Source organism: Nanorana parkeri, unplaced genomic scaffold, assembly GCF_000935625.1.
Source record: "Nanorana parkeri isolate BGI_ZX_2015 unplaced genomic scaffold, ASM93562v1 scaffold1862, whole genome shotgun sequence".
Lineage (NCBI taxonomy): Eukaryota > Metazoa > Chordata > Amphibia > Anura > Dicroglossidae > Nanorana > Nanorana parkeri.
The window spans coordinates 237,399-255,247 of NW_017308130.1; the positions used below are offsets into that span (position 1 = coordinate 237,399).

The window sequence follows — 17,849 nt, forward strand, 5'->3', positions numbered from 1 at the left end:
GAAATACAGGCACATCCAGCCTCCTGTCTTTGCATTCACAGCACTGCTGCTCCAGCCTCAGGCCACTGTCTGTTCCTCCAGACAGTCTCGTGCTAACCTGCACAATAGGTCTCACAACCCCGCAGCTCCCTGCTGCACTGGCCTCCACTCTGACTCCTGGGTGGAGTTCTCTTGACTCACAGGTGGGGCCCTGAACATCCGCCAGCACCCTTTCCATAAGGGCTGTGCACAGGTGTGCAATCATTAGGTGCTCAACCCTACTAAACCACGGACCTAGGACTGGAGATCTCATCCCTCCCAGTTCTCTTAGAAATCTCAAAGTTCCAGGATCCCAATTATAATTTAGAAAACCCGGAAAGAATTTCAAAGCCAGCTTTTTCCTGGTAAAATGATTTCTGTCCTGGAACTGCTCAGCCCCTCTGGCTGATAGTCCTGGGTGACCCTTTTGCCTTTGGGATTGTACACCCCATTGACACCCATCATACCATAACAATAAACTTAAATAATAAAGTAAAACACAACAACGATTGTGGAATAACTAGGCCGCGGCACCTTTATTGGGTTTTAATTAATTTAACCAATAAATAGACTTTAACCTTTATTACCAAACAGAACCACTGTTAACCATTAGGAGACCACCATGCTTAGTCATGAAGACTCAAGCAGCAATAACTTACACCAACCAAATTACTGTTTACCAACCACTGTCCACCCACAAAGTGGGCGACATTAAGAGAATACATTTTAATGATATATTTACAATTTATTATTTAGGTAAACAAAAAATATTACATAAGCATATTGCATATTTACTATTCCCATCCAGGAGTTAGAACCCTAGGTTCCTGAGTTTACTAGACTAGCATTAGAGCATAAGTAAACTCTTACCAAATATTTCGTAGAGCACTGTAAGTAGAACAGGTTAATAGTAATTTTTGTTTTAAAAAATATAGTTTTCCTTTTTACGTTACTCATATTGTGTCACTGTGCACTGTGCACATCCTGTAGAGCCTTCTGTGGAAATGTATGTGATCCAGTGGCAGCTGCATGTCAAAGTTTTTACTGCAGTGCATACAGTCAGGGCCAGCTGGGATGGCCATGAGCAGTTGCCACACAAGGTGGCCATTTCTGCCGCCCTCGGTCCTCTCTAGGGCAGCAGTAGTGCTGCCTGTGTTTATGTGCACCCACACACATACATAGGCAATCAGGCCAGTGACACATAGCCTGGTAACAGTGTAAGCTCAGCGTCAGTGGCGTCACAAGGGGGGGTGCGGCCCACACCCAAATGACACCATTGGAGGGGCGACACCAAAATGATTGACCATCACCTAGATAGCCGCGGGCAGGTATCAATAAGATCGCCACACATGCGCAATGACGTAATTGCGCACTCGCATGGTGACGTCATGCACGATGACATAACGGCGGGGGGGGGGACGGAGGAACACCCAGCCTCGGGACGCCCCTGCTCAGCGTCACTGAGTAAAAGTTTACTTGTCACCTGACTGGCGTCCTGCCCAGCTTCCTGTAACCAGTGACATCAATGAGCTGGGCGGGACACCGGGCAGAGCTGGAAGCCAGAGGTACCATGAACCACCAGCAACCTCCCCCCTTCCCGTAATGTGCACCACCACCACCGGCCCCCCTCAAGTCGCCTCAGGCGGTGAAAAATGTAGGGACCCCCTATGTATATTTGCATGCATTTAGCCCTGTTTACATGCGTTTATATGCATTTAGCCATGTTTACGTGCATTTAGCTAAACGGTCCCGGGATGCAGAAAATTCTAGTTTTTGTAAACTAGACTGAATGCATCTAGATGCTGATAAACCTGTTGCTGTGAATTCAGCCATTGCATCTGGAAATGAGCCCCAAACATACCTATATTTTAATTCCCATGTGCATGGGTCCTCAAACTGTACATTGAGCTGCGCATGCGTGCAAGTTATGTCATCCCAGCCAAACAAGCTAGCTGAAGACCCTGAACCCAGGAAAAGCTGACGAGAAGTTGTTAGCACTGGCGAGGGAGCTGAATGGGAGGAGCATATAGTTGAACTTGTAACATGTGGGTCACTTAAAGGAGAACTATGGGGTCAGTGTTTTTCCCCATAGTTCTCCTTAGGGCTACAGCTCGCGGTATACTGAGACGCCGCAGCTGGAGCGGATCCCGACATGGACGTCGGGATCCGAGTGATTTTATCTGAAGGAAGATTTTCTGTGTGTGGACAATACACACATGTCACACATTCTATGACAGTCTCTGGTATTTCTATGCAGCAAAGTGATAGAGATACAAATCAGGAAATGCCACGAGGAAGACATAAACAATGACATCCTCTCCTACATCTCCATGCTGGGTGCAGTGCTGTCATCATGCAGCAGACCAGCCCACTGGGACTGACCTCTCAGGGTAATGGAGACGGTGCAGTGTGACTATTATTGGTTGCCTAACAGGTCTCCATGGTTACAGCGTGTTCAAACACAGTACAGACCGAGGCAGATGACAAGTGTACTTCCATGACAGCCAGCTAGCTGAAACGTCGGGTAGGTATAGACACTGCGGCATTGCTGATCAGAAAATATCAATAACTTTATGTAACAAAATGCATTTCATTTTCTACTCAGTCTTACGTGATTGTTACCGGCATAGTTCTATGTGGGTATCTCAGAGTAACTGGCAGATGTGCTATTTATGAATCAGACATTATAATCAACCTTGTCAAATAAGCAAGATTGATCACCTGTTTCCATAGCAACCTGACATCCTTATGCCAACCAAGCCCCCATTCTCACCTGAGCGGCGTGGCAGCGCACATTTCCTGTATGCACTTTTTGGCATGCGTGCACATGACAGCCAATGCATCTAATTGGGCTGCTGTATGGCGACAATTGTAGCAAAGAAATACATGCACCTTTTAAAAAAAATCATGTTGCACCAAAATGCTTGGTACTTCGTATGAGGCGATTTCACATGCAAACTAGATACCGGTAGTTGTTGGTAGATCTAAAGCTCACCACACACGTAACAATCTGATTGTACAATCACCAACAAGTATGTAGTGCAACGGCCTGCCTGATTGGATACAAATTGATTGGATAAATTAGGTAGGTCCTCATATTACACAGTTGTGGTAAATCTAAAGTTGATTGTACAGAGATTGTATGGTCAGATTGTAACGTGTGTGGTGAGCCTAAAGGAGATTGTTCATTCAGATTTTAATGTTTGTGATGAGTTTTAGATCTTTATATCTACCAAAAACTATAAAGGACCTGCCTGATTGGATGCAAACTAAATTGATTGTTTCAGGGATCCCAACCTGAAAAAAATAATTGCAGGGAGGTGCCCTTCTAATATCAGGGAGGTGCCCCCTCCCCCCCAGTCAGGGGGGGTTGGGGGAGCACCCAGCCCCCAAAAAAAAAATTGCAGCAGATAGCAGAGAAGCTAATGCTTCCTGTGCTATCTACTGGGTTATTTTTTTTTATTCTGACAGTTGCTGCCGTCAGAAAGTGGGGGAGCACCCCCCCCCCAAAAAAAAAATTGCAGCAGATAGCAGAGAAGCTAATGCTTCCTGTGCTATCTACTGGGTTATTTTTTTTTATTCTGACAGTTGCTGCCGTCAGAAAAAAAAAAGACGGCATAGAAATGAATTGCTAGATTGCTATCGACTATTTGAATTTACAATAGCCAATAGCAAGCTGCCTATTGCACCCGCCCTCTGCTGCTGTCAATTAGCAGAGAGAGAGGACCTGATGGAGAACTTCAGGTCCCTCTCTGCTGATTGACAGCAGCAGTGGGCGGGTGAAATAGCTAGTCTGCTATTGGCTATTGCAAATTCAAATAGCCAATAGAAATCTAGCTATTCATTTCTATGCCGTCTTTTTTTTCTACTCTGGCAGCGGCAGGCAGCCGACGGCTCCGATATCAGAGTAAAAAAAAACAGACAGCAGGGAAAGGTTTACTCTGCTAGATCGAGTAAACCTTTCCAGGAGAAGATTGTTATGGGGTCTAATGGGCAGCAATAACGCCTGGCAAATATTGGACATAAATGTAATGTACGAGGATGACTCTATGGTCTGGGTTCCTCTATTAGTTTGCTGCATTGTCAGGATATGTTCATTAGATATGGAGGAGCATCCAATACCTGTGTATGGAAATGCTTTACTGGGGGGAGGGTGCCAGGACCCGAGGCTGCAGACATATAGGAAGTTTTGAAATTCATTCCTGATCCAATCAGATATTCCCTGGATCAATAATATCTTCTGTTATTACTTATAAATATTAATATCCAGTTATATTCTGTGCATTTAAAAACACATCCAATATTTGTTTAAACCATCAACTGAGCTGGATAGTAATAGCAAGTTTTCTGTTCCACATTTCACAGCTCTTACTGTGAAGAACCCTTTCAGTGTGTGGAAGGTAAACCTCTTTACTTCCAGATACAAAACATGTCCCCTTGTCTATTGCAATCACTTTAAAGTGAAGAACTTTGCACCAAGTTCACTATATGGACTATTTATACACGGTTACCATATCACCCTTTGTATGTCTCTTCATTCAGTTCAGCAGGGGAGTGCTGAGGCAGGGTGTCACCTGGAGCGGGTACCCGGTGATACCCCGCCGTGGTGTCATCACGCATGACGTCACGCTCTGTTACCTGCCGCCAGCCATCTCGGTGATGGACGCCGGCAGAGAGAGGAGGCACCATACCTTATCCCGCAGGGTCCCCTTCTCTCTCCTGCAACTGTCGGGCTCTCGGTCCATGACCGAGTGCCCAACTTTTCAGAGGGGGTGACATGAAAATGACTGTCAGTCATGTAAACTGAGCTGTCCTCACTTAGGCCCCTTTCACACAGGCAGTACAATCTGGTCTGCCTGTCAGTTTTCCAGGTGGATCAGATTAGAAGCCCAATGTTACCCCATGGTACCCCCCGAGGTACAGAAAAAGAAACAGAACAGAGCTCCGTTTTGGCAGACCTGATCATGACAGCTTGGAGGTAATCAGATGGAAATGTATATGTGGCTGCTTATATCCAAGTCCCCATAGCCCTAACATGGGTCCATACAGCTCAGTTTCTTCCTCCATTGTAAGTAGGGTTGCCACCTTTTCCAGCGAAACCCGAACACTCTAGTGACGCACGTACATTTTTTTGGGAGAATGAGTCGCGGCTTATTCATATGTAAATAGTGTCACCCATTCATATGTAAATATTTTTAGTGGGGGGCCAGTAGCCCCTATCTTAATTTTGGTTGCCCCTGTCTGCCTGACATCATGTGTCCGGGTTTCAGCTGCCATGGAACCCGGACACAGCATTGAAAACCCGGAATGTCCGGGTGAATCCTGGACAGGTGGCAACCCTAATTGTAAGATGGGGAGAAAAATTGAGTGGACAAGAGTAACATTCGTTTTTCATATTGCTGCTCTTATCTGCAGGGGATCTGTGCATGCGTCGCCTGCTGATCGCAATGGGTGGCACCCATCTAAGGTTTCATTCACATTATGCGATTTGGGATCCCTGCAGCAGCTGTACCTGTTCATGTTAATGACTGGGTGACAACCGCTGCATCTGTAAGCGGCAGTCTGCATGTAATTGTATGTCCCTGGATACACGGTAGATGCGTTCAGCAACAGCAATCTATTCCAAACCACTTGACTGTATTATCAGGCCTGGGTGCCAACGGAGAAACTTATTTATCTCTAGACTCTACTAGTCAAGCAACATTTGGCTCTCTCTCTGCTGGGTCTGTAGAGACTACAGTACAAGTCTCTGGTAAGCCAATGATGGGATAGGGGGAAAGTGAGTACAAAGAGGCATGGGGGTTGATTTACTAACCTTATAAACACGCCACGAACATGTATACACCTCTGTAGTGTGTTCCCTCCCAGCATGATCTATGGGTGGAATCTAGACACCTTTGTAGTGTGTACACACCCAGCAGGTGTGTGGTGCAAAGCCCTGCATGAATTGCAAGGTGATGTTGTGTAAATTAGCTCTACATTGTGTTGCTTGCGTTGATGAATGCAGGAATGTAAATGCATGAGCTAACCATTTTTGTCTGAGCTATGGAGCGGCATTATATATGCATCATGTGCATGATTTTTCCATATATAGCATTAGTGGAAATATGCTTTCAGAGACTTTTTGGTTGATAAATACGTTTTGCTGTGTAAAAATCACACGCACCTAGTGCGTGCGTGTGTTTAGGTTAGTAAATCACCCCCATGGTGTGGCTGTTCACACCTAGGTGTTCTGTGAACACGTGGCAAACGTGCACAAAAATGTGTGCTTTGATGTACGTACGCGGAATGTGTCAAAAACATGCAACGTGCATGCAGTGCCATTATTGTTAATGGAAACGAGATGTCTTGCTGCACTCCTTACCGGAAAGAACCCAAACTGGGTGGGTGCTCGTAGTGACCACGGAAGGCACCGTGTATATCACAGAAGAAGAGAATAATGTCACCAGAATAATGACCCCTTGTGGCCCCAAAAGCGCATGTATTGGATGGCAATGTGCCATTAAAATGGAGCATTGATTTACTATTGCGGTGTGCTGGTGACATTATTCTCTTCTTCTATTATTGTTATTGGCACCCCAAATGCAGCCTGGAAAACACAGAATACTTGTTGCAGATTTTACTACTTGAGCTACTTTTCCCGTGTTTGACGTGCGTGAAATAAATGGGCCCTTAGACCCCACTCACATCTAGGTGTAGTGGGAACGCGCATTGAATTCGCATGCATTTTTCCCACGTCTGACGCGCACTCCTGTCATGCCTAGTTGTGAATGGGCCTTAGGCTGTATATGGCTAGAGCTAACAGCAGCATTCTACATGATTGTCTCTACCCAGTCCTTTGAAATGCAAGTTAGGAGTCCATCGTAGAATGTTTCTTCGATTGTGTTTTGATCACATTTTTGTTTTTTTTCTTGTCAACAGGATAAAATGGATTCAGAAGAAAGTTACATTGCAGCACTAACAGAAAAAGCCTGCGAATTGGTAGAAACAGCCATAAAAAATGCCCAGGAATGCCTGAGAAGCCTACACACAGCAACAACTGAGGACACAATTACGGGTAAGTGGACCTACAGAGGCTTATTACCAACTTTGCTGATTCTGTAGATAACTTGCTAGATACACTAAGTACCCCTCTATGCTCACGTCTCTCAGGGGGGAAACAATAAACAATATTTATGCCTCTTGTTTCAGAGCAGAAATACACAATGGAGAACATTTCATGGGCGCAGTGTAAGGATTTCACTGTGGATCTGGGGAAGAAACAAATCGAAGAATATGTTTCTGTAAGTTGATAGTGAAGTGTGATGCTCATATATAGATTACTCTGACTTGATTTGCTCTTTTTTTATATACCATGAACATTAAACACTGTTACTGGATATTTACAAACCTCATCAGGTATATATAACCTGACAATTTAAATTAAATGAAAAATGTATCAATATGCTTTTTATAAGGATTGAAGCTACTTCTCCTGAACATCCAATCAGCACCAGACCTTGAAAGTTATACTGAAGCTGTCGCCCATGCTTTACAACATCCCCCTTTATAACACCAGAGTAATTCTGTCAATTCAAGCATTGGTATATACTGTCATGTGGCAATCTCAAGCCAGGTAAAACGCATTTTTAGCAGCAGGTCAGCAGTAGAATACAATGTGCATTGTTTTTTTTCCTGGCATGCCTCCTTTTAAAGCTTTTAGGCTGAATGTGAGACCATGTGCTAGCATGCTGTATGTGAACAGGCCATGTAAATGGAACTGCAATGGTATTATCACGTTATATGCCATTATGGTGTCACTATGATGGGGTCTGATATCAGTGTCACAGTACAGTCAGCATGCTCTACAGTAACCTCATTATGTCACAATTTGAACATAAATGAAAGGCATATTGTATGAGTTTAGTAACTAAAGCATAGTTTTACTTGTCACAAACAGATGTGGGAATTCCACGAGAGCTGGTTGTACTGTACAGATTTTCTGAAAGAAGAGGAGATGGAGTTCAGTAAGCTGTTCCACTACAGAATGAGATGGAGCATCCCAACCTGCAGGAAACCAATTCCTAGAGCTACTGCCTGTGTCTATTTCACAATAAAGATCTCCAAAATTAAACCACCGGTGAGTATACACAGACCACTGCAGTGGGCACGTAGCAGGGAGGAGAGACCGCTGTCATCTGCTGTGACTCTGCATTCCTCCCCGCGCGCCCCTCTTTGAATCAACTGCCTGCTATTGGATATTTTAAATTGAAGTAGCCAATAACAGACTGTTCTCCTTCAGGTCCTCCTCTGCTGATTGACATCAGGCAGTGGGCGGGTGCAATAGCCAGCCTGCTATTGGCTACTGCAATTTAAAAGCAAGCAATACTGCATTTTAAGGGCTTGTTCACAAGACTGTCCGGACCAGATCCGTGCACTCATGCACCCAAAATGCATCCCATTGTATCCCTATGTGTTTTATGGGCTACAGTTCTCACGAGCGCAGTCCGTTCCGCTCCGGACATTAAAAATACTGCATGTCACATTTTGTCCGGTCCAGAAATGCACGAACGCATCAAAAACGCAATTAAAACGTGCTGAAAACGCACTGCAGCTAACATGCTGACAGCCCCACTCCAACCCAAAAAAACTGGAACACATCAAAAACGCACAGCACCGTGTCTACAGATCTGGACCAGAAAATTGTGTGAACAAGCCCTAAAAGCAGGCAGGGGGCGGGTGCAATAGCCAGCCCGCTATTGCAATTTGAAATCAGCCAACTAATCGATTGCAGCCCCATCTGGGCCACCGAGTAGCACTGCTTCTTTTCTGTGTTCTCCTTACACATAAAGGTCCCCACACACCTTGCGATAATCGTACGATAATCGCGGGAAATCCCGCGATCGTACGATGATCGTAAGGTGTGTGGAAGCCGTGCGACCTCTACTACTGTAAGGTCGCACGACTTTAAACTTACGGACATGTTCGAAAACCCGCCGAGCATCGTACGATGTTCGGCGTGTTTGTGGCATGTCCGTACGATAACAGCCGCACGGGCCGGTGTGCGCAAGCGCACACTGCCCGTTCGGCATTGCGGTCATCGGAAGCCCGCCCCTCAGGGGGTGTGGCTTGCGATCATCGCAAGTACGATTTGACTATGCAAGATAGGCAGATCGTACGTTTTTTTAAGTACCTTACAACCATCGCAAGACAAAAAGAGCTGGTTACAGAAAAAAAAATGCTTTTCAATTGTTTGGCTTAACTTTGATTCTCTATTCTTTTTCAGACTTTGCCAGTGGAAGTATTCTTTGTATTTGAATCAAACAGACTTGTACACAGGTATGCCATTCTTTGATATAAAAGGATTATATTCTGCAATAAATGTACCAGTGGAATGGTTGTGCTTAAAGCAGTCTTGGAATAGTCAGAATTGTCAGTTTTGGGTGGATGCCAGAGTTTAGATTCTTGTATCTACTTTGGAACACAAGTGGGGAGCACTCTGATTCGGAGCTCACAGATACACACTTACCAAGGTCTTTGTGTAGGATTTAGCATTGATCTCAGAGTTGCAATATATTTATTAAGAATCCCGGGAAAAGGAGTGAGAATTTGGCCCCACCAGACCTTCACACATAGCAGAGTTTAGTTTGATGTGTGCAGCAGACTGAGAGCTCTGTTTATTTTGGTATTAGCCTACGGACAAAATGCAGCCTGTTTTTGACATCAGTGTCAGATGCTTCTGAGATCAATAATAATTCAGTGGAAGTGTGCATTCCCATAGACTTGTATGGAGAGAGAGAGAGAGAGACGCAAAGGAAAGCCTGTCAAACACAGGCTCTAAGTTATATTTTCCAAACTATCCCACAATGGCTCTCCTCATCTGCATGGTTTTCACAACAGTAACTCTAAGTATTGTCAGCAGAAATGGCCATTCTACCGGTTTCACAAGGTTGGCAAATTGTACCCTATGTAGTATTCTCAGTGCAAACATCCTGTGTGGGTGCAGGGCTATTAATCAGAAAACCTTCCTCGGGATGTTAGTCCTATTTAGGTTCACTTTGTTACTAGAGGCCTGATTTCAGGGCTAAGCCTTGATGAACTTCCAGCCCCCCTAAACTCCTTACTGTATAGGTTGCAGGCTTTCCATAAGTCAACCCTTTATAAACAAAGGGGAAACCTAATGAAAGAGGATACAGATTGAGGGCTTTCTAGCTAATAAAAGGTTAAATAGACACATTGTGGGACTTCATTTAAAAAAAAAAAAGACTAATAACAAAGAGAACATTTTTAGCACATACTGAAAATATCTGTTAATCTTTCAAGAACCGCAGCATCCTTATCACTGCCTGTGACATAACTTGGAAGCATAAAACAATGATATCTTCATTCTGTAAACTACTAATCTTCTCACTGTCATGTAATGTAGATGAACAAAGGCAGGCACGTTTGAAGTCCAGCCTGCGTGGAAACCCTGGCTCCCGCCATAGATACAGTGGAGTGACTGAGCATACCCACTCAGGGACAGGAATTGTGTTATTCGCAGGATTACCAGGTGGTAAAAATGGGGAAAGAGGCCTGAAAAAATAAAAGTAGGCACCTGAGGCCTAGCAATGTGCAATACATGATTCTGTATCTGTTTTGGTTTAGATTTACACTTTAATTCACTAAAAGACACATGGATTGTTCAGTGCATGTAAACTGACCAAAAAAGATGGTAAAATTAACTCCGTTATGTGCGGAACAAACTGCGTATTTACTATTATGGATGCACCGATACCAAAACCTCCGGTCAGAGGAAGATCTCCGAGGGAGCATGGAGCCGCCATCCATTCCAATCAGGAAGCCGGGCGGTGCGTTATGACCCAGCTTCCTACAATTGGCCAGGCAGCCTGGCTTCCTAAGCAATCAGGATAATGGGCGGCATGTAATGCCCTGCCTCCCAGCGAACCAGAGGGCGAGTCATGACGTGCCGCCCAGCTTCCTGATTGGCTAGGAAGCCGGCTTCACTTGTTGGTAAGCAGCCTGGCTTCCTAACCAATCAACCAGGCAGCACGTCATGACTCATGTCCCGGCTTCCTGGTTGGCCAGGAAGCCTCGGCAAGTGAAGCTGGTGTTCTTTCGCTAGAACACTGGCTTCACAGGCAATCAGGAATCCAGGCGACGGGTCCTGATAATCTGGGCACACGGCACCGGTACTCAGTATTGACGAGTACCGAAAAAAATGAATAACAATCGGTACTCGATACCTAAAAACGATATCTGTGCATCCCTACGTACTATGCATTTGAACTCTTGGATTTGTACGGGTGTTTGTTTTGAAACTTACAGCCGCTTTTCCTGCTTTTAAAAACAGCTTCTGTATTTGATAAACAAAGCCTAGCAGATTGTGAAAACACATGAGCACACCACTACACATTACGTACTTTTACATCCCACCAAGAAAGAACAGGTCACACGTGAACATTCACTTGTCTTTCTTTTACAGGCCTGGACAGACAAGATTCAGAGAAAAATGGCTGAAAGACATCATTGAAAGCAAAATGATCATGATGGACAGTATTACATTTTAACTTTACAGAGAGGCGGCTTTCATGTCTGCATAGTAAAACAGGCAATAAAACTCGGAATAAAAGACATTTACAGGCGTTCAAGCAAAGAGTGATATCTCAAAGATCATTTCGGAGAACACTGCAGACATAATAGAAATGACTTCTACACAGAGCCTTTGCCTGAAAGGACTGGTTGTATTGGCCAACGCATCTAAAACCTTGCTCCAGCTTCATTCTACACTGAAAACAATGGCAGAAGTGGATTGCTATGCGTCTTCTTACGTTATACAAATAAGGGGTAGGCAAACTCGAAGCTCCAGCTGTGGTGATACTACAAATCCCATCATGCATGTGCCTCTGGGAGTCATTCCTGTGGCTGTTGAGGCTTGCAAAGCCTAATGGGATTTGTAGTTGCAACACAGCTGAAGGGCCAGAGTTTGCCTACCCCTGCGTTATAGCAATGTGTTGTCTGCGATTCCATTACATAGTATTTGGTCTTCATGTTGTTACATATTTTTATATGTTACTCACTGCTTACTTGTATGTAAATGCCAAATATTGAACCTACACATCAGCATTTGCATAGAATCTGCTGTTGTGATCAAAGCGGTTTTTTTTGTTCGATCGGAATCCCGCCATGATTTTGCACAAATGAAAACAAATATTTATCTTCCATGCCACCATATAAAACAGGTTTTTACAAAACCATTCCTTGTTCCTGTAATTTATCAACTGCCTGTCCCAGAAATCTACACAAGCATTAGACTCGGCCCATTCAATACAGCATTTCTAACAAGGTTCCCTTAGGTTTTCATAGTTGGCATGATACCCACACATATAAAATTAGGTCAATGGATAGTCATGTGATTACAAAAAAGTAGAACCGCTTCCAGAGCAATCTTTTTGAAAGATCTCAAACAGACCTGTCACTGGGTGGCTATGATACGTACCGTATTTGCCGGCGTATAAGACGACCCCCTAATTTTTCTGTTAAAACATAGGTTTTGGGCTATACTTGTTGTATAAGACGAGTACAGCCCAAAATAATGTTTCAATACACCCACTAACCTCCTTGGCGGTATTCCCGAGTGTGGCTCGGGGTTAATTTTCAGTACCATAAGCGGTAACCCCGAGCCACACTCGGGATTACAGCGTAGCGTCTCTTACCTTGTCCACTATCCCCGCTGTGTCTTCCGTCCCTTGCGAGCGTCCGTGTCGCAGGGGGGCGGAACTGGCAAGTTAAAAAAAATAAAAAAAATAGAACAAAAAAGGAAAAAATTATCAGACTGCCAGGGAGGCTAATCACGGCGAGCGATGTACACAACCTCTGCCAATCCGAGCAGGCTTTGTATTAATAGAATACATCGCTCGCCGTGATTGGCTCAGCGTGGTGTACTGTATGTAGCCAAAGCTACCGTACATACAGTATTACCGCACATGGGTTGACAAAGGGAGAGATGGGACATGTCAGACCAGGTCGGTTGCTAAATGTACACTAAATATGGTATACTCCGGATTGTATACCCGGCGCATAAGACGACCCCCGATTTTAAGGGGATGTTTTTAAGTCTAAAAACTCGTCTTACACGCCGGCAAATACGGTAGTGATCATCCGTCTTCCAGCCTCTAACCAACAACCATACAAAAAGGTACAATACTGCATGTTTAAAAGTATGTAATGAAAACTTTAGCAAAAACACGATTTTTCCCTAGTAAGTCTACTTGGGGACCCTCCATTTAAATTGAAAAATTCTTTGCTACGCATTATACACTTTAGAAACCTTCCTTTCCCCGTTTTGTATGCTCTAATGAATACTTTATTAGTTTTCAGTTACACAATATTACAATGAATAAACCCCCAACCTACAAAAAGCAGAGGCATTGTATTTACACAAGTGACATATCCTTTCACACAGCCTTTTGCAGTGAATTAAAGAAAGTATGTACATACAGTTCTTCATGAACACTTTTAGAATATCCAGCACACACACAATGATCCAATATATTACAGCACAGTTGCTTGATACTGTACACCAGGGTCAGTTCACCCAAATTCATATTCAGTTTTTTGTCAGATGCGGCAAAAATGAAAGCACCCGACAATTTAGGTCTCTTTGGGATTCCATTGAAAAAAATAAAATGTCTGCTTGAGGTCCTGGTGCGTCGTACCTGCTGTGGTCATTCTGGGATGTCTCCAGTCTCCCTGTTAGATTGTTTTTATACATTATGGAGAATGTAACACTGGAAACACAATCTCGGAGGTGGACAAGAGATCTCAAGACAAGTGCTGACTTAATCCACCTGTGTTGCAGCAATGACTAAAATATGACTTCTGGGTGGGCAAACATTTTCACAATACAACAACCTCCGAGACAATAACCCCAACAAAAGTATCACATGAACCAAAGGACTTTCAAAACTTTAAGTACATTGTATTCTGCAGCAAATAAAAGACATATAAAAAAAAAAAAAAAAAGGTTCCTTTTTTACCCAACACATATTCTGAGCTGTGAGCTTATAAAATAATATAAAAGAAAAGACAAAATATGTGTCAAATCTTTTTTATTTGAATAATAAAAACAGTTAAAAAGATACACACAATTGTAAAATATAAGTCACGCTGATCAATAAGAGACCTAGGTGATTCTGAGTAAGGGGGCATGACCCTGAAACGCGTAAATCCAGCCTAAAAACAGCCGTTGGCACAATGGTATGGTGATGTGACCAGAGGCAGTTTTTTTTTTTAAACGCAGTCGGAGCGGAACATTCCTTAGACATTGATCTTGTGGTCTCCTATTGACAAGCGTGACTTATATTTTACAATTGCGAGTATTATTAACCGTTTTCATTATTCAAATAAAAAAAAAAAAAGATTTCACACAAGGGGGTGGCGCTTTCTTGCTTTGACGAGCAGCCTCTCCAAAAGCTGTGGCTAATTTGCAAGAAGGACTACTCCTGGAGGATTGTGTGATGGTAATCATTAGCACCAAGAGTTACATTGACTGTTTCTTATACAATAATATGATGGGCTTCAATTTCAGGTCACTCTGGAAGGATATCTTTATTACAGATTATATACAAGTTAAAAGTTCTTTGCAAGTCTTTCCCAGTTGTGAAGAGATTCTAGGAAAAGTAAAATTCTCATTTGTCCTCTTTCCCTTTGGTTTTTCTGTACACCATCTCTCTGAAGCTGGACAGGATTTTGTTTTCCCTCTTCCGCCTCTCTTCTTGGTTGAAAGAAGCCAGCGCCCTCTTCTCATCTGCACTGTAAATCTGGTTCTCCTTACGCAGACGGACAGCTTCCATACGGCGATGTCTGTACAGATACAAGATCATGTTAGCAGAAGCTAAATTATTCTCTTCTCCACAATCCCACCAGATAATACTGGAGACACCGCAAGGTGAGATCCAGTGTGAAGCTAAGAATGTGGCAAGGAGCAGCAATGATGAATACGCTGTATGGGAATACCGGTTTCTGTTTGTTCTGCAAGGTGTATTTAAATGAATGTTTACCATACTTAACCCTGTTTGTAATGTGCTGGCAGGAACCAGTTGTGAACTAGGATTTAAACACCGCCCCAACAAAGGGTTAAAGAAGCTTGGCTTCTTGCAATGCATGTTTAGTACTGGCAATCTACAAGTAGATACTTATATTTAAGAATGTGACCATGCACATCATCTCAGGGGAGGAAAATGCCTTTCCCTGAGATGGGATTTCCCAGCAATGCTCTGCTGATGTAATCTTCCCAGGCTACAACACTTGGGCACAGAATACAACACTAATACCCCAAAGGATCCAGAAGTGGAAAAACAATAATTGTAAAGTAAAAGAAAAATATGTTTAATGAAAGACGATTTCTTATCAGCATGCAGAACTGCACACTGATGTGATTTTTAAGTGTAAGGTGCAAGGTCCACTTTAATGAAAGGAAACAGTCTGTCCCCCTTTGTCTTGGGGACAGACTCACAGCTTGCAGTCTGCCCAAATGCCCGTTACAAGGAAATATCTAAAAAAGGTAAGAAATACATTTATAAAATTATTTCTAGGTTTGCTGTGTGAATGAGAACACGAATACACACGAATAGGGCCATACTCCAACGTTAGAGATGCTAAGGGTATGGCCCCATTCACTTCTATGTGTATTTCTTGCACAGGAGTAGCCAAACACAGGACATTGCAGGCCAGAGAAGGCCACCGTTGATATGAAGAGATAAGCAAGCACTGTGGTTTGGGTGGCTCTAGGTTAGATTAGGTTATTTCACTAGTGAGGGTGAACTTTTTACCTGAAATGACAATCTCTGGAGAACGTGGTCCATACAGCTTCACAAACAGCACATAATACTGACAAATGCTGTATAGGTCAGCGGGTTATACAGCATGAAGGGATTTTCTACCCAAGTTTATAAAGGAGGCTTAGAGGCTGCTCAAGCACCAAAGACTAATTAATACAGTTCTGCCCCAAAACCCTTTGAAACCATACAGCATGAATGACTATTCAGTTGTGTTTTGCACTTGATACATGGAAAACACAGATTAGATTTCTTTACAATGCCACATGTGTGCAGATAACGGACTTGGTAGCACAACTGTAAGATATTACATAGTATGTACTACAGGCTTTATGTAACATTGATGTGTTGCTCACACGCAGCGATGAAATCAGATAATCTTTCTTTCATGACTAGATGATAAATGTTCTGGTCATGCAGTAAACTAAAAACTGAACTTTATCATTTTAAAAGAGCCCCAAAACCTTTCAGTGCTGCCGTCTTTAGTCTGAACAACAAACACTCACCTGCTTCCACTCATTACATAGCCTGAAATCTCAAACGAGGCAATTTCATCACTTGTCAGGCCAATTTCACCTCTCCTGGGGATGCGCTTTCCAGCTTTCACATATTCCGCCATTGCAGCACCCTCACCAGGTAGTAAAGCATGACCATAGCTTTAAGGGTAAAGACGCATTAAAGATGGTGAAAAGCAGTTCAGGTCTACACACATAACACACAGATATAGGCCAAGTTCTTTCTTTAGTTGTATAATCAATACTAAATAAAATGTATTCATCTGCAGTACACAAGCTGTAATACCCAAGAATGGGAACTGCATGGAGTTTCCTTAGCGTCCTCACAAATATGTAACAAATACTTGGGTCAATGTTGCTGCTCACACTGCAGTCACTCTCTACAAGGCGTTAACACTGGCGCCTAATGCTGCCGTTTAGTACTAAAAATGTTAAAGTCTATATCCACTTTTGCAGCCAAATTGGGAGAACACCTATTTTATATTAGGTCTTCAAGCGGTTAAATTGCTGCTTGCATAAAACATGCTTGATTGTCAAACAAAAGTTTTTATCTGCACTGAATTTTCCTCTGGAATGCAAGGGGGTGAGGAAGGTAATGTTTATGATAATGAACCCGGTCCGTACTGTGCTGGCAAATGTCATTATCAATTGTAAGCTACATTCAAAGACTGTCTGTCCCAAAGGGTTAAAGATCTAGAAGCTTGGCTTCTTTCCTGCATTTTAATGAGGGGGAACTCAGTCTGTCCTTAGTCTTTCTTTAGGTGCCCATACACTGCACGATTATCGTACGATAATCGTATGCGATCGGGTTTTCGTACGATAATCGAGCAGTGTGAACGGAGACGTGCGACCGTTTCTACTGTACGGTCGCACGTCTTCTGTCGAACCAGCATGTTCGAAAACCAGCCGGGAATCGTACGATTCTCGGCTGGTTAGAACGGTGCTCGGAAGATAAATGCTGAACGGGCCGGTGTGCGCACGCGCACACTGCCCATTCAGCATTGCGGTCATCGGAAGCCCGCCCCTCAGGAGGGCGGGCTTGCGATGATCGAGAGTGCGATCTGCCTGTCCAAGATGGGCAGATCGTACGTTTTTTTAATCCCTTTACAACCATCGCAAGACTAAAGTCTTGCGATGGTTGTAGAGTGTATGGCCACCTTTTTTAGGATATGCGAATAGGAACACAAAAACATGTAGTGGGGTTTTCTCAATTTTGCCTGCGAAAGTGGAAATACACTTAAGCTCCAGAATTAAAGGGTCACCTTATCTCTTTACATGCTGCATTTTGAAAACCATGATTAAATTGGATCCACATTCTTTATACCATAGATGTGAATATTAGGGATGCACCGATATATCGGCTGAAAATGGCACTTTTGGCTAAATGCCAAAAGTGCATTTTTTCCTGCCGATACATCCGCGCATCCCAGGTTTCTTTCCTCCCTGCTGGGCGCTGATCTGTGTGCCAGCGGGGAGGAGAGAAAGTGACAGCCGGCCG

The 17,849-nt window shown here is 43.5% G+C and overlaps 2 protein-coding genes across 2 annotated transcripts in view; one reads left to right on the top strand and one right to left on the bottom strand.

Moving 5' to 3' along the window:
• The first annotated feature begins 1,374 nt into the window (after window positions 1–1,374).
• Window positions 1,375–11,601, top strand: AKAP14 (A-kinase anchoring protein 14). Its single transcript, XM_018571899.1, has 9 exons — window positions 1,375–1,379; window positions 2,276–2,355; window positions 4,384–4,418; window positions 4,561–4,674; window positions 6,940–7,075; window positions 7,210–7,301; window positions 7,958–8,137; window positions 9,284–9,336; window positions 11,483–11,601. Exons 1-9 carry the CDS (start codon window positions 1,375–1,377, stop codon window positions 11,565–11,567), a joined length of 780 nt encoding a protein of 259 aa, XP_018427401.1. The 3' UTR covers window positions 11,568–11,601.
• Window positions 11,602–13,842: 2,241 nt separating this feature from the next.
• NKAP (NFKB activating protein) overlaps window positions 13,843–17,849 on the bottom strand; it is a 14,767-nt gene continuing 10,760 nt past the window's right edge. The window contains exons 8-10 of the mRNA XM_018571907.1: window positions 16,343–16,492; window positions 14,650–14,862; window positions 13,843–13,875 (exon numbers count right to left, since the gene is read on the bottom strand). Of these exons, the coding sequence (XP_018427409.1) occupies window positions 14,688–14,862; window positions 16,343–16,492 (325 nt within the window). The 3' untranslated portion in view covers window positions 13,843–13,875; window positions 14,650–14,687. The remainder of the gene's footprint in view (window positions 13,876–14,649; window positions 14,863–16,342; window positions 16,493–17,849) is intronic.

What these genes read in the sequence shown, in the direction of transcription:
- AKAP14 (XM_018571899.1), top strand. An exon ending in TCTCCAAAATTAAACCACCG is followed by an intron (nt 8,138 to 9,283) that starts GTGAGTATACAC and finishes ATTCTTTTTCAG; the next exon opens with ACTTTGCCAGTGGAAGTATT. An exon ending in TCAAACAGACTTGTACACAG is followed by an intron (nt 9,337 to 11,482) that starts GTATGCCATTCT and finishes TTTCTTTTACAG; the next exon opens with GCCTGGACAGACAAGATTCA.